Here is a 16698-nt window from a genome sequence, read left to right as displayed (position 1 = left end):
GCGGCATTGACGGTCATGTAAAAACCCAAGAATGATATAAACAATGATTAAAAGCGCAGTATGAGATACACATTTCATTCGTATTCTGCGGCTCATGCGTTTTCGCGTACGTGTGCCAGTCTGCCAGATAGATTTCCGGACATTTTGACACGAATGAAAACGAATATGTACGCAAAAGTGCGCGTGGATGCTTGCCAGTAGAAAATCTCGACGCGGACAGTGCTCTGTGCTCGAAAACAATAAACAACCGTCCTATATATCGACTACGTGTTTCTTCCGCCTTCGTGCATTTTATATATGTCGTTTAATTAATTGGCTGTTGGCGAGCACACATTAACTAATTTTATCGAGGCGTCGCAAAGTCGGTTAACGCCGCATTAACTAAACCATTAATTATATCGCTTAATCATCGATTCACAGTCACGTAATATGCCTCATTTCGACTATATTTTACATATACATATCTATATTTTTACAAATAAATTGGCACTAATTAATTAATAGAGAGCTCAAACGGTTCTACGAAGTAGTATATGTATGCCTGGGCTTATTGCCTGCAAAAATCTTTATAATAAATCACCTCAAGTTCACTGTTGAATATGCAATAAACAAAATTATTCGATCTAAACTATTTCCAATCCATGTACGAAATATAATATATTATATAGTTTTTTCTAAAATGCCGAGAAATAAAAGAAAATATCTATTTATGGAAGTTTTGTCTTGTTCCCTTAAGATTACGACTTTTGATTGAGAGAAACTTGAACAATGGCAAAATTTCGACTATATAAATATTCAGGAAATATTAATCTTCTGACATTTTATATAATCGTTCGAGATATAATAATAAAATACATTATTAAATGCTTTTATCACAAATAAAATACATTTTTTTAAATGTTACATTAGATCTGTTCAAGTATCATTAATGGTAAATTTAAATCTCTAATGTACAGATTATAACACCTGCAAATGAACACTGTATATGTAGTAAAGCTAGTATAAAGTTACAATAAAAGTGTACACACGTATACACCTTGAAAAATGTATTTATATTCCCACAGTCGAATTCAAAGTACTAAGTTTATTTGGCACATCGTCAACAGGTCAATTCATGCAAGAAGTTTGCAAATTTGACTATTCTACACAGAATTATCCAGATATAAAGGTAACATTTTTTTGACAACAATTATTTATCAGTATTTCTTATACTGAGATAGAGCCCCAATAAGGCAGATAGAAATGTCGACCAATCACCGCCTAAGATAACAAGTGTTGAAAATGTCAAATTGTAATTTTTATGTTAACGTTTTCATGCATAGATAATTCCTAGTCTTGTTAAATATACACATGCACAGTGTTTCGTCATACTCGTCAATCCGCTAGCAATGAATACGATTCAGTCCTTGGAGTGCCGTTCCCTGCGTGCAAGACAACAAACGATAAATCGTCGTAGAACAGTTTTCGAAAACAGCCTGTGAATGGACTAGTCAAAGATAAATTTGCCAGGTAATTCTGGATTCTCTATCACACCCTTGTAATACTTAAGCTCTAGGAAGTCCCTAATATTATTCGGACTTGGCACTTGTCTACCGGCGAATTCGATGCTCGACATCGGGTGCAGGAAGTGCTCCGGGAAGTCCCGGTTCTTCAGAAACCACGCATCCTTCGTCATGGTGCCGTTCCGTGCGTAGAATGGCAGCAGGTTCACGTGCAAGCGATTCACCCTGGAATATTGTACCTTGAAGAACTCGCCCTCGGTCGCCTTCTCCCAGATGAAGCCGTCGTCGTCAACGACCGGTTTGCTCCCGGCTCTGACCAGCCACAGCGACCTCGCCAGGTCGTCTCGGTTTAATCCAATTTGTACTTCGTGATCCCACGGCAGAATGTCGCCGTGCCTCACCGCTCCCAGCAGTGACTGGCCCTCCAGCCAGAATCGTATGCCAACTTCTTCCAGCTGGTCGATAACGTGATGAGCCACCCTCCTCAGTCCGGCCAGGCAACAAGGCGGCGTGTATCGATGCAGGTAGAGGTACGACGGCACGCCGTTTATCACTGAGCCGAAGCACCTGGCTGTCTCTCGCGAACAGCCGTACCACTCCGCGGAGCCGGTGGCTCTCGTGACTTTTTTTATTCGCAATTTCTCAAACATCAATCGCTCACGCGTGCGATACAACTGCTGCACCCTGAACTGAGTCTGTTGGTTTCTATACAATGGTTTCCCTTCGTTGAACCGATTCTTCAATATGTGTATCTAGCAACACGTGCACCACAAGAAATACTGTCAGTACTTATATTTAACTCGTGATACATTTGCTCTAAGGAAAATTGGAAATTTTAACAGAAAATTATGAGATAAGCAATTTTGCACATTTTTAAAGGAAATACATGATGAAATAGAAGATACTTACCACATAAATAAAAAGATCTTCAAACACAAATTTGTTCATGCTAGTAATCACTGACACAAGATAATACACAAAATATTCACAAATTATCTTCATATAAACGTAAAATATCTGCATTTTAAAGTTGATTCGTACAAATCCGATTGAACAAATTATAGCACATCATATCAACGTCACACAAAAGTAGATAGTATTCATCACAAAAGAAGAAAATGGAAAACAAGAACGATTATTTCAGATATTGTCAAGCAAAATGAATTACGAACCTTCGCGCCGATAGCTGTCGTTTGAATGATAATGCGTCGTGAATGGTTGCAGGAATGGATCCGATAGTTTCCTTAGAATCCTCGCTTCGAGCATTGTTACATGTTTGCCTATTACACTGTCACATTCCGTTCCCGTAACTCGTGTTATCCTCAAACTCCATTCCTTCACCCTTAAATCTAGTTCGAGACAATGCAAGGAGGTCTTGCCCACTGGTACAATAACTATCCCCAAATTTGACGCCTGTGAGACAGCTTCCTCTGCGAAGTGTACATAAAAGACAGTAATAATAATATCCATTAATAATAATGACCAAGACTATTTACCTGCACAACTTGCTTAGTCGACAACCTCGTTGCATCAGGCAGGAACAGAACAAACTTGGTGCGTATGTAGAACAGTGGATTCCTCTCCTCGAAGGACCTGTTAAACTCGGGCCGTAAGCTGATCAATTTGACATTCTTCATACTCTCGTTGGCGAAGTCCAGCTCCAACGGTGGATACGGCAGCTCATCGCAGACTATCAGGACGGGCATCTCGGGGAAGGAATTCAGGATGGACTCCACCATGGACGCCACATCGTTCTCGAAATCGTTCTCTGTTATAGGATCTCTATACAATATAACCTTCCTTTAGGGTTAAAACTATTAGTGTAAGAAAAGTAAGTTTTTTTTATCCCACCATCCAAACCGCTCGCAAAGAGTCCTGGAACTAAAAGGCGCATTACGTCAGGACTCTCCGCCGGTTCCACGCTCCCGGCTAAAAAGGGTGATTTTGTACGACCTACGTCCTGACCTACGTCCCCTGCCCCCAGGAGGTTCGGCCACCACCCCTCCCCCTCCACCCGGACTGCGCTCGTCCAATAAAAACGCCGTGCATCCCTGTCGAGACCGGGCAGAATGCCCCACGGGTGGGTCATCTGCCTAGTCGGTGAAACTAGAACCGCGCCCCGCGGAAAGTATAAGGAGAGTGGCCCGCGGGGTGCGCCCCGCGGAAAGAATAAGGAGAGTGGCCCACGGGGTGCGCCCCGCGGAAAGTATAAGGAGAGTGGCCCGCGGGGTACGCCCCGCGGAAAGAATAAGGAGAGTGGCCCGCGGGGTGCGCCCCGCGGAAAGAATAAGGAGAGTGGCCCGCGGGGTGCGCCCCGCGGAAAGAATAAGGTGAGTGGCCCGCGGGGTACGCCCCGCGGAAAGAATAAGGAGAGTGGCCCACGGGGTGCGCCCCGCGGAAAGAATAAAGAGAGTGGTTCGCGGGGTGCGCCCCGCGGAAAGAATAAAGAGAGTGGCCCGCGGGGTGCGCCCCGCGGAAAGAATAAGGAGAGTGGCCCACGGGGTGCGCCCCGCGGAAAGAATAAGGAGAGTGGCCCACGGGGTGCGCCCCGCGGAAAGAATAAAGAGAGTGGTCCGCGGGGTGCGCCCCGCGGAAAGAATAAGGAGAGTGGCCCACGGGGTGCGCCCCGCGGAAAGAATAAGGAGAGTGGCCCACGGGGTGCGCCCCGCGGAAAGAATAAAGAGAGTGGTCCGCGGGGTGCGCCCCGCGGAAAGAATAAGGAGGGTGGCCCGCGGGGTGCGCCCCGCGGAAAGAATAAGGAGAGTGGCCCGCGGGGTGCGCCCCGCGGAAAGAATAAGGAGAGTGGCCCACGGGGTGCGCCCCGCGGAAAGAATAAGGAGAGTGGCCCGCGGGGTGCGCCCCGCGGAAAGAATAAGGAGAGTGGCCCACGGGGTGCGCCCCGCGGAAAGAATAAAGAGAGTGGTCCGCGGGGTGCGCCCCGCGGAAAGAATAAGGAGAGTGGCCCGCGGGGTGCGCCCCGCGGAAAGAATAAGGAGAGTGGCCCGCGGGGTGCGCCCCGCGGAAAGAATAAGGAGAGTGGCCCGCGGGGTGCGCCCCGCGGAAAGAATAAGGAGAGTGGCCCGCGGGGTGCGCCCCGCGGAAAGAATAAAGAGAGTGGTCCGCGGGGTGCGCCCCGCGGAAAGAATAAGGAGAGTGGCCCGCGGGGTGCGCCCCGCGGAAAGAATAAGGAGAGTGGCCCGCGGGGTGCGCCCCGCGGAAAGAATAAGGAGAGTGGCCCGCGGGGTGCGCCCCGCGGAAAGAATAAGGAGAGTGGCCCGCGGGGTGCGCCCCGCGGAAAGAATAAGGAGAGTGGCCCGCGGGGTGCGCCCCGCGGAAAGAATAAGGAGAGTGGCCCGCGGGGTGCGTATATTCACTATCGCTTGACCACTTTGTCATTTGCTGAGAAATATTTAATACACTATCGCTCGCGTATTTATATATAACAACTACATTAGAAACGATTCAACACGCATATATGCGTGCACACGTGCGCCTCTCGCTACGTATTATTTCGCTCCAAAGTCCGGTGATTACTTTAATTAAGCATGAGATTGCGACGGAATAATGGCAATAACGCACCGTTGATAAAACCCTAATATGTGACAGGGCCGTCTGGCCACGTAACATCGTGTGACCTTTTCGCTCGACAGCTGTATCTCGAAGTCGGGTATCGACTTTAATACAAGTCTCTTCGCGGATAATAATGCCGGACAAAGACAATTGAAGCGTATGATTCCAAGATCGAGATAAATTGCAAACCTGATATTTTAAATTAAGAAATGACATTTTAAATTAAGAAATGGTATTTTAAATTAAAGAAATGATATTTTAAATCGAACATTTGTACAGCTTTATATCCGTCATAAACTTGTGGCGATTATATGGCCACATACGTCATCGCCTAGACGGTCGGCAGTATCGCGCGGCTAGACTCAGGCGAGGCAAATAGACCGAAAAACACGTCGTCAAAATAAACAGATTAGCGGATAATAGACTAGACCGTTAGATAGGGAATCCCCAATGAGCCGTTGCAGATTTGCAAGTATTCCGCGAAATTTCGGGGGATTCCGTACCGACGACCGTGACGAGGTATACGCGCGGCGGCTGAAAGTGTGGTGATCGCGCCATGGAGGCGCGGGTCACCGAAAGAAGCAGGGCGCGATAAATAGGCGGAACGATTCCTCCCGTAGGAAATTCAAAAGGACCTTCGAGAGGTCCAACGAAACAAACAGGCTCGTGAGAGTAGGCTTTCGACGACCAAGAGGTCGACAAATAAGCGATTCGATTGGTAATCGTCTACGCGAGCGGACGTGTCTTATATATTCGGACTCAGAATAAAATTCGGGCTGTGCTCATTATACACCGAACAAATATTCCATTTTTTTACACCCGACCGCTCCTTTTTACTCGGCACACGAATAGCCAAAAACTATTTTGAAAATTTGAAAAGTTGAAAAGTATGTGAAATTAATTATAAAGTACTTTTTCAAAACATTTAAATGAATATACAATAGAAGCATTACATCCCATACAGCACCGATTAATACAGAAAGCTTTCAGGAAGGTTTTAAAATCATTTCAAGATTTCACATTTCATATGCAACATTTCTGAAAGGATTCCGCAATATGTCATATGAAATGTTGCAACAGAAATGTTTCTAAAACCTACCACATGCAATAAATTTGAAAAATTGTGAATATTGTAAAAAGTAAAAATTATAATATATACATTGTATATACCTAGACCCAAGTATTCCGATCTTTTAGTGAAGCTAACCAGTTTGACAAAAAAAATGCATTATCTTTCACTATCCTTTATTTAATTAAGCTATTATCATTATTATTAATATTTATATTATATATTTATATATTTTTTTTTTTTTTTTTTTTTTTTTTTTTTTTTTTTTTTTTTTTTTTTTTTTTTCAGTATATTTTTATATTATTGATTGCAATATTAAATAAAACGTCAATAAAAATAATAAATACATTTTATATATAATTTTTATTATAACTTTTTAGTATTTGCAATCTTCTGAATACTCGTATAATAAATTTAAATATAATTTCTGAAGTATTTTCAATTTATTTTAATAAGAGCTTTGTAATTTGTGTGCAACATCATAGGAAAGTTTCAAAATTATTTCAATTAACCTTTAGTAATATATCAAAAAGATTTCAGCTATTTTAATAATCTTTCGGCAATATTTCAGAAAGGTTGCAGATTGATCTATACCTTTCAGCAACCTTTCTATAAGGTTTTGAATGCAAGTATCGCGGACATTTTGCTATTCCGGAGTTGTCTCATAACTGTTGCAGAAACATTTTGCAATGTTTATGAGATGCTTTCATCTGTCAGATGAAATACTTCTGAAATGTTTTCGTGCTGTATGGGATGGCATTATTGCTTTTGACTACATAAGTGAATAAAAAATAGATTTTTATGAGTTTAAAAAATTTTTTAGAATTGAAAATTAGAAATAAATGTTTGTGATACATTCAGTTGTATAAGCAATAATTGCTAATTTTTCTATTAACTCTTAGTAAAAAGTAGTTTATATGTATACATATTGTTCCGCTATTTATTTAATTACTTTACCATAAAAGCAAGTGGATTAGACACCGATGTATCAGTGCACGCAATTTTTAAGTGCCTCATGGTCCATGGCTCCATGAGCCGCTACTACTCCAACATCGTTTTGTCTCTTTCTAGATCTGTCAACACGGCTTCGGTTCCGTGCTCGTCGTGTCGCAGTCGGTATTTCAGTATTTTGTACCGACATCATTTCCTGACGACGCAGTCGAGCATTTCTGAAAATATTTTGTATCCAGGTGTGAATATAATTGAATCGTCGTTCCGTAATTCGTGAGACCAAGATGCCTGGAACTCCGTTGGAGCAAGACAATGACGTGCTGGGGAAAGCACGAAGCGAACAGTCGCCGGACGATCCATGTCCAAGGCGCGAATCTGCTGTACGAGAGCTCACGCAGACCGATCGACTGAACAAGTTGCTGCTCGTGTCGGTTCTTGAGCGGATGAAAAAGGCGGACGGGCATTTCGACAAGTTTATGGAAGAAGACAGAAAGAGTAACGAATCGCCAGACGACAGTGATTTCTAAAACAACCGATATTCCCGAGCGTCAAGTAAGCCTAACCTATATTTTGAATGCTAGGATATCTTTTGAGTTTTATTACGCGCATTAATGACTGTAATAATAATTGCATTACTATAATAATATTATATAAATTTCATTACATCTTATTAATTTAATTATATGTTTATAGTTAACATAATTATAGTATTAATACTGTTTCTAACAAGTAAATGTTTATCCAGGAATCTACTCAAGTGGCTCGAATCTGACTAAAAGATATTTTGTGTTACCATGGCCAATACTTTGGATTACGAAGGGGATGATAATATCATAGCGCATTACGAGAATGAAGAATCTGATGGCGAACGTCGCAGTCTCGGAGAAGCTGAAGAAGCAACATCTGATAACGAAACCGGAACCGCTCGAAGGATTGATCCGTCAACAGCTACTAGAACACACGTTATAAGGAATCCTGCACCCAAACTTAATACAGAAAGGTTGAAAGGACCTAATGGTATTCAGATTATCGAGAAATATTTTGAGGCTTTCAAATTCTATGGTAAGGGACACGAAAAGACAGATCTTGACAGGATCATGAAGAGATTGGAGCATTGGTCCTACCGGTTATTTCCAAAGTATCATTTTGATGATTTTCTCGCGAGGGCCGAGCAACTTGGAGCAAAAAAGGATCTGCGTTTGATATACTTTTGGCGCAATCCGACAACGTACCGAGCTCGCAAATAGTCTGTCCAAGTAGTACCAAGACTCAAGTAAGCGACGATATGAAGAAAAAAATCAAAAGGAACAAACAGTTGGCTATCCAAAGGAGACTCGAAAGGCAAAAAGAACGTGAGGAAGAAATTAAAAGAAGAAAATTGCTTGAAAACACAAACATGGACATTCCAAATGAAAATGATAATTCTACGGCTCACGGTGGGACGGATGCTTCTCAAGTAGATGATACGCACTCACAAATTGATGAAACTACGAGTAAAATAGTCTGATAAATCAGAGGATGCATTGTCAAATAGTCAAGATTATTAGTAACTAAAACCAGATAAGATATATATATACATATAATTGCATTTATTATAATTCTTTAATATAAGTCTCACTTGCAATTTCTGTAGAAATAATCTGCCGAGAAATATAATTGTTAGAAAGAATGTAAGAATGCTGCGTTTCAAACACTTACTAATAAAAATGGAATTTTTACCTGGATGTTTCATTTTTTATAATTACCTTTTTTTATTCAAAGTTACAGTTATCCCTATTGTATAATTGGTTAATAATACTTCATGCCTTGCAGCAATTCTTAATTAAGTTCTACGCTTTTGTGTACTGATATACAACACATTGTTCCCCCTTATAAAAGCATCCCCGTATTTATTCTTTAATTGCCCATTAACATATTCTTCCGTCTGTTCTAGAGCTATGTTCATGTAACCATCTAGACACGCCAACACACCTGCAAAGAAATAGATCTGGAATGTTTCGAGTGATTTATATTTAAGGACTTATAGTAGATTTATTGATTTAGACATTCAATAAACGCTTGGGAGAAAATGGAAGTAGAACAACTTGACAAATGGTGATATCATAAATAAGTTATTCGCTTACCTCTATAATCAATACCGGTACTTAGTTTTACAACAACGGGCCGCCCATGGATCTGTTGTATAAATTGAGTTAACGCTTCCTTCCGGCTCATCTATGTATCAATGCACAGATATATCTTTAGTACGTCGTATCGTAGGAATTCAGTTTGACAGACCAAGAAATCGCATGCAAATAACGACACATTGTTTACACACCGTGACCGTGGTTATCGTTAATTTTTTATTACGATGTGCATGCTCTGCATGAATATTAATATTATCAATATTCTACATACCTTCGCAAATAATGTGAATAAGCGATCTTCAAAAATTCTTTGTCCGTCTTTTCCAAACAATCTTAACCTTATCCGCAATTTTTCATTGAATCGGAAACATACACAAGCGATTCACCGGTCGCATCGAGACGCCATCATAGCATTATAGTGATTGGTCCTTACTTCTATCGCTTACCGCGTTCGCCAATAGAATATCTGAAATGGCGTATGTACTTTTATAAAAAGTACAAGCCGCGTTTGCATTTGAGGACGCACGGGCGAAGTCGTGCGCGCATGCCTAGCAAATGTGTCAATCACTTTACGCGCTTTACTTATTAGCTGTACAAATAATGAGCTCCTTTGTCGTCGTTAACTTTATTATATGGAAATGTTAGGCAACCTGCTTTCAGCCATACGTATGACACTTCATATCTGCTTGCCTAACTCTACTTTTAATTGAAAATGGAAATGGAGTGCACAAAGATGCATATCCTGAATTATATGCTTTTTTATTTGCTTCTTTTTATCAGCGTAAAACCGTTGAAGCGATGTCATCATTCGTGATACTTGGAAAAATATTCTATCCCAAGGTGTCACAATTGATTTCATAAATTCAAAAGAGGTGATTTCAACGTGAACGATAAGTCGCACTCGGGATAACCTTGAAAAGTAAGGAATGTCAATAAATAAGTTGCATAAATGGATCAAACGATTATATTTTTATTTATGCAGAAAATGAGGTCGAAGGTTGCACAATTTTGCATGATCGTGAGAAGTAATTTTTGACGGTTTAAATTCTTTAGTTTTGTACTCTCAATAAAGTATTCTCAGATCTGGACAAAGAGAGAAAAAAAGAATGAGAGAGCATGCAAATATGGAAATGATCGATCTTAAAAGAAGAGTGAACTTTGGAACGAACTACCAAATTTGGGATTCATCATTGCGCGATTACTGATCAGGATAATCATTTCGAATTGTCATGCAACTTGTGAGTCAAATCAAAGACGCAGTTGGTGAATCTATCCCACCGCATGTAACACGCGTGTAGTCGTATGTAATTATTAATGACTATTGACTAATCAGTTAACGATATTACAGTCACACGGGAAGCACACCGTATACTTAGGCGTTTGCACACGGATATTTAACCGAAGGCTTAGTAATCATCGCATTTTACGTAACTTAGCCAGAGAGTATGATACTGTTCAGCTCGACGGCATTTCTTTCGGCATTGCAACGAAACGGATATGCATATTTTTCGGTTCAGTTTTCGGGAAAGAAAGAAAATTGTTAAGAAACAAGATACTGTGCAAAATGCTGTTGAAACACGGCAAACGCATTGGCGGCCAACTCGGAATGGCGCATAATTTAAGATTCGATGGAAGTTAAATTCGATAGAAGTTACAAACGATTTCCGATTTCCGATTGATTTGCTGATATGCGCAGTAGACCTATCAAGTAGGTGTATGTGTGTGTATATACATACGTGTCCATGTGCGTAAAATTATGAGCTCGATGCTCGCTGCCGCGACTACGAAAAATCAATAAAACCACAATTTTCCCCAAAAGCGCTCTGTCTGCACCTCGGAGCGGTCTTGCTGACGAAAAGTGCAATTATCATTCGACTTACTCTGAAATTTTGGCCGTAATTTTGGAAAAAATTGAGTAATATAGTTTGCTCCAAGTTCACCAGGAGTCTCTGCACGTCTCCTGTCGACCCCGTTAATCGATCGAATTGTTACTTGTTCTTTCTAGATTTTTTAAACAATACATTTCTCGAATGCTACATTTGAAATCTACAATTGCCAAATCAAGATTGAAACTTTGAAAAAAGAGGAGAGATAAGAGACCGACGTAAACATGCGCGGCCTTTTTCCTTTGTTCCTCCCCACTCCCGCCTTCTCCGCCAATCTCGTGCCGCCTACGGACTTTTATTGAGAACCGACGCTGCTGAAACGTCAGTTGATCCGCGCTTTTCAACTGTTGGACCGTCGCTGAGTATTTAGACGGAGTACTAGTACAACAAAGACAAGTGCGATGAGGCGTCTCGTTTAGACACGGAGTCACTGGGTCGTGTTGTATACCTCGTGCAACGTAAAACGCGACGCGTAAAGCAGATCAGCACGAGATCGGAAATGTTCTCTGTCGCGACGTCGCGCGAACGTCACACGTAGAAAGTGTAATTATATAAATAATCCCTCCGAGCCCGTCGACGGGGTAGGCTCGCGACAGTCACGTCTGGCGATAATATTCGTTTGGTAATTCGTGATAATGGTATATTGGCTGCCGAGGAAACGTTTCGTGAGAAGGTACACGTCCGCGTCACCCACATCTGCATGTGTTGTAGGCGTTATTTCCTTGTTGCGGAGTCTCTGCCCCTTTCTGCTCGAATCTAACAGATTTCCTCTAGTCGATAGACCTAACACCCTTTTACAGACACACGGACGTTATTCGATTGAAAATCAGAGTGTTTGCATTAATTATGTTTATACTTGTGCTCATTATCTCTATAGTCAGATACGTGATTGCTCATGAATATTGAATAAGCAGTACATAAATGTTTGACAAATGTATTATATACAGTTCGTACAGAAAGAAGATCGTTTGTCTGTGTAAATGAAAGCAATTAGAAACATTAATCTGTTGCATAATTGAATAATGTATAAAAGTAAACTTTGTCGAATTCATGTGTTATGAATTTTGAGATGTTCGAATGACGTTAAAGATATACATTTCTGTTCAAAAGTTTTCTACGTTTGTATCATTTTATGTGTCTTATATTTATTTCTACATGTACAATATAAATGAAATGAAAAATTTAGTTTAGATGAAAGTTACATGTAAAAGGTACACTTATCGTATAACATTAAAATAACTGAAATAAAGCGTTTAAAGTTTCTTTCATACATATACAGAACATAATTTATAATATATAAGTGGCATACAATAAATAATTAATATTTGAACACACCATTGTACTTTCTTGTAATAATTTTAATTGTTTCACATCGTTATTGAACGTAATGACAATAACAACTTCGTACAACAAGTTTGTGGAATTAAATTTGGTCAAAGCAAGGACTTGTGACGAAAAAGATACTTTACGCAACTGATAGCTACTAACAGTCATGATGTCGATTTACCTACTATTAGCGGTAATGGTGCCACTCGCCATCCTTGAGATTTGGTACACAGGAATGTAAGTTATTTTGTCACGTAATTGCACTTCTGTAAATATCTTTTATATTTATCTTGGTGACGTCCTTATGTGCATCACGATGTAGCTTGCAGCTTATGTAAATAAAACGAGATGAGATCAGAATTTTCATTTGTTCGTATTTATGTTAACTTAATTTTTTAATACAACTTTGTCAGACTATCTTAATACATATTTTGTTTTTATAATTCATCTGTGAGCCATGTAACAGTGACAAAGAAATTAAGTGTATTTAAACTAACTGCGACATGACATAACTAAACGGAAAAATATTAAAACATTTTTTTATGTTCCACACGCTGTTGGAAAACTTGTAATAGACGCTTCATGTTACATCATTGTTCGATACTTATCTATGTTAAAAAAGCAACATGTGGCTTGGCAAAAATTTCCTGGTTTAGGACTATTAGGAAAAGTGCTTTACGACGTATTCTACAATATATTATTCAGCATGAGTTGTGATAAGAGTGGGATACGCTAGTAATAAAAAAAACTTACATTTAATAGAGAGGGGGCAATGTGACATCATAATCATGTAGCATTTCCATATTGTAACTTGAAGTCAGAAAAGAAAATAATTCTTCCTTTGAATAACTAATATATTTCAATAATATGTGTCCAATATCAATAGAATCATAAATCAGAGGTGTATTGTGTTTTGTATCAAATACATTATATAAACTAACAAATCAGTAAAAATATAACTAATTTCTGCTATGAATCTAGTAAGGTACAGTATCAATATGTGACATTATTTGTTTTGCATTAAGATTTGCTATATGCTTATTTTAAATTGAATTTATTTGATATTTTCTGTTTAAACTAGCTTTTCGCTATTATATTTAATGAATATCTACATGTTCGAGTAACAGTGTTTATCCTATGTATATACTTACTTTTCTTGAATAACTACATTGTGTGTTATTATTATATTTTTATTAATTTCCTGTGTTGTTATTTGCTATGTTGTTTTATCCATTGTTTTATCAAATTTCTAACTGCTGCTTTTTTGTTTTTGACAAATGCTGCATATGAAGCTACATAATAAGAAGAACGCTTAATATTGATAAGTTTGATAATATTTGTAGGCAATATGTTCAAGAATCATTACAAACGCTTTCTCTTAATTTTATTTGTAATTAACTCCAAGTCAACTTTTTTTAATGCATTTGTCATTGTGTCAATGTGCACAATTTTTAACAATATAGGTGTGTCTTGATTTATGAGACAGTGTGTTTAAGATTTGGTTAGCATTATATTATTATATCATTATATTATATATTATATTATTCTATTATAGAATTTTATTCTAATTGCAAAAATATAGTTAAATGCATCAAAAATAACAAACGAAAGTTTTGCTAAATTAGTATTTATTTACATACTATATCTAACATATTTAAATAAACGCAAATGTATTACAGATGTTTAATTTGGGCTGTGAAGGTATCTGCATTGACATACCTCATTGTATTTGGGATACTGCCTATAATTTTTCATTATTCCTATTACTTCCAAAGGAAAATACTTTTCTTAAATTTCGGTAAGTAATTAATTTATATAATTTTAATTTCTAAGTTATAATTAAGTTATAATAATACTACTAAATTCTTTTTCAGTATATTGGCCTTTTAAAACAGATTTTTCTGATATGAAGTCTGCTGGATTGGAAGGTGCTAGAAATTTTTATTTATGTACTGATCAACAAGTGAAACTAGGAGCATGGTAAGGAGATGCAAATTTAAAAATTCTTATCCATCAATTTTTATAGATATTTTTTTATATTATTAGACATTATATGTATATACAATACAGTAATGATATATTACATAGTCTATATAGTTGTATTAAAAACTAGTGTATTTGCAGGCAGATGTTACCACGGTCTTTATTAAATAATTCCATTCCTACAACAGATGAGGCTTACGAAGCAGCTTTAAGTAACGCCAAGCAACCTGTGTTCCTGTACATGCATGGAAACAGTGGTAACAGAGCAAGTGCGCATAGACTTGAGTTGTACAAACTTTTCCAGGACATGGATTATCATGTTATATGTTTTGATTATAGAAGTGAGTAATGGAAGCTTTCAATTTAAAGCGGAAATACCATTTTTTAATTTAGTGTTTAAATGTAAATTTTATTTCAATAATTCCTTCATTAATCTAGGTTATGGCGATAGTGATATAGTTGAATTGTCCGAAGCGGGCGTAGTTGCCGACAGCAAATATGTTGTGGAGTGGGTGTTAAAAAAAGTTAATGGTTCAGCACCAGTTTTTGTGTGGGGTCACTCTTTGGGAACGGGGTATGATCTTGTACAAATTATTTTTACCTTATTTTGTGTATATGCATGCATGTGAGGACTATTTATTCTACTTAAAGAAATTTTTATTCGATATTAGAGTTTCCACACATGTATTAGCTTTGCTAGCAGCTGAAAATGTACAACCAACGGGGTTATTTTTGGAAGCCCCGTTTAATAACATAGCAGACGAGTTAACGGAACATCCATTGGCACAGGTATTTTTAATATTATTTTCTTAGACATAAGATGGATTATTTAAAAAATATGTGTATATATATATATATGTATGTATGATTTTTACAGTTATTCAAACATTTACCATGGTTTCACTGGATTATTGTTGAACCCTTTTATAAAAATAATTTGCGATTTGAATCTGACAAGCATATATCTAACATCAAGTGCCCTATAAGGATATTACATGCTGAAGATGACGGTGTGATCCCATTCTTCTTGGCAGAAAAGGTACAATTGATTATAGTGTCTATAATTTTCTGATTGTAGATCGTTATCAAAGATTGATTATATATATATGCTTCAGCTTTATCAAGCAGCGCTAAGCAACTTTGGAAATGATACAAAACAAGTAGAAATGACCAAAATAAATTCATCCTATGGACTGGGACATAAATATATCTGTAGATACAAGGAATTACCTGATATAATTAGGTAAATTATTACTATAATATAATATAGAAGCAAAAAGCTCATTTCTTATATTAGAGAAATTTTATATTTAGAAGTTATGTGTATAATGAAATTACATCATCTTTGTGGATATGTATTATAACGTTTGATATATTTTCAGGACATTTGTTGCAAAAGCGCATCAAGGAAATCACACTCTAGGTTAGAATGAAATTCAAAATTATCTCAATGTCTAATTTTAGTGAAGAATTAAAATTTGATTTAGATATCTAAAGCAAAATGTTTTTAGAATTATAAAAAAAGAAATATTTTGAAATATCTCACTTTTACAAACTCTTAATATTCTTGTAAATATTTTTTGTCTTTGATAGACTTTTGCGGTAAATTCCGTGAGCCTTATACTAAACTTATCAAAAATTTAACATTCAATGTCATAATATACTGTTACGATTACACGCTCAATTTGCAACATTGCAACACTTCAATTTTGCACTCAAACTTCGTTGTAATATAAAATTTCTTTAAATTTAACGAAATTTGAGACTTCGATTTCAATTTAAGTTATTTATACATGATATATATATATATATATATAAAAATATATATGCGTGTAACATTTTTATAGAATTAGCGAACATGACATCCTCTATATGTTATGAATAAATATATTCAAGAAATCGTCGTGAGAAAAATATGTGTTAAAATGTGGAAATCCGTTGATTGTAATCACCGACAATATTGTGACCGCTCTATATACACGTATAATTGTGATGTAATTTTATGTGACTACGTAGGCACACAGAGACTATAAGGTTGTGCTGCGAGGCGTTTTCTCGAAACTAAAAAAAAAAAGGAAACTCAACTTTTGTCTCGATTATTCCAACGACTGTATCGCAAAAGTACGCACACATACAAGCTAGTGCGAGCAATAAAATATTGTGTACAAAACTGTACATACATATTTACTTGCCACCGCAAGGAAATCACGGAGCAGCCTCGAGCGGCGCGGCGCGCGGTCGAGTTTGAATTTCGCGCGCGACGACGCGTACATGCGCATGTGCAC

General features: G+C 38.0%; 4 protein-coding genes across 8 annotated transcripts; 2 read left to right on the top strand and 2 right to left on the bottom strand.

Moving 5' to 3' along the window:
* Positions 1-1031: 1031 nt before the first annotated feature.
* Positions 1032-5400, bottom strand: LOC113562259 (fukutin-related protein-like). The gene is given in 5 exon segments (XM_026971068.1): positions 1032-2254; positions 2675-2711; positions 2713-2930; positions 2999-3302; positions 5396-5400. Coding segments are annotated over 5 exon segments (1332 nt in total). The 3' UTR covers positions 1032-1486.
* Positions 5401-7501: 2101 nt separating this feature from the next.
* On the top strand, positions 7502-8812 carry LOC105282002 (protein TIPIN homolog). The gene is given in 3 exon segments (XM_011343624.2): positions 7502-7644; positions 7838-8291; positions 8294-8812. Coding segments are annotated over 2 exon segments (711 nt in total). The 5' UTR covers positions 7502-7644; positions 7838-7886; the 3' UTR covers positions 8600-8812.
* LOC105282003 (U6 snRNA-associated Sm-like protein LSm6) lies at positions 8659-9656 on the bottom strand. 2 transcript variants are annotated; one of them, XR_894410.3, is made up of 4 exons: positions 9490-9656; positions 9216-9306; positions 8838-9063; positions 8659-8732 (listed from the first exon to the last, which is right to left on the bottom strand). XR_894410.3 is itself a non-coding variant. In XM_011343625.3 (3 exons), exons 2-3 carry the CDS (start codon positions 9304-9306, stop codon positions 8915-8917), a joined length of 240 nt encoding a protein of 79 aa, XP_011341927.1. In that variant the 5' UTR covers positions 9490-9656; the 3' UTR covers positions 8824-8914. The 2 variants fall into 2 exon arrangements, 1 of the variants encoding a protein (XP_011341927.1); XM_011343625.3 differs by lacking the exon at positions 8659-8732 and having other exon boundaries at positions 8824-9063.
* A 1738-nt stretch (positions 9657-11394) lies between these two features.
* Positions 11395-16586, top strand: LOC105282117 (monoacylglycerol lipase ABHD12). 4 transcript variants are annotated; one of them, XM_026971035.1, is made up of 10 exons: positions 11397-11777; positions 12519-12667; positions 14110-14228; positions 14305-14410; positions 14555-14754; positions 14852-14987; positions 15085-15202; positions 15291-15452; positions 15529-15656; positions 15796-16584. In XM_026971035.1, exons 2-10 carry the CDS (start codon positions 12597-12599, stop codon positions 15839-15841), a joined length of 1086 nt encoding a protein of 361 aa, XP_026826836.1. In that variant the 5' UTR covers positions 11397-11777; positions 12519-12596; the 3' UTR covers positions 15842-16584. The 4 variants fall into 4 exon arrangements, with proteins under 4 accessions (XP_011342157.2, XP_026826836.1, XP_026826837.1 ...); XM_011343855.2 differs by having other exon boundaries at positions 11395-12667; positions 16261-16586; XM_026971036.1 differs by lacking the exon at positions 12519-12667.
* Positions 16587-16698: the final 112 nt, after the last annotated feature.

Source organism: Ooceraea biroi, chromosome 7 (genome assembly GCF_003672135.1).
Source record: "Ooceraea biroi isolate clonal line C1 chromosome 7, Obir_v5.4, whole genome shotgun sequence".
Classification (NCBI taxonomy): domain Eukaryota; kingdom Metazoa; phylum Arthropoda; class Insecta; order Hymenoptera; family Formicidae; genus Ooceraea; species Ooceraea biroi.
This window is presented reverse-complemented; position numbering and strand designations above follow the sequence as displayed.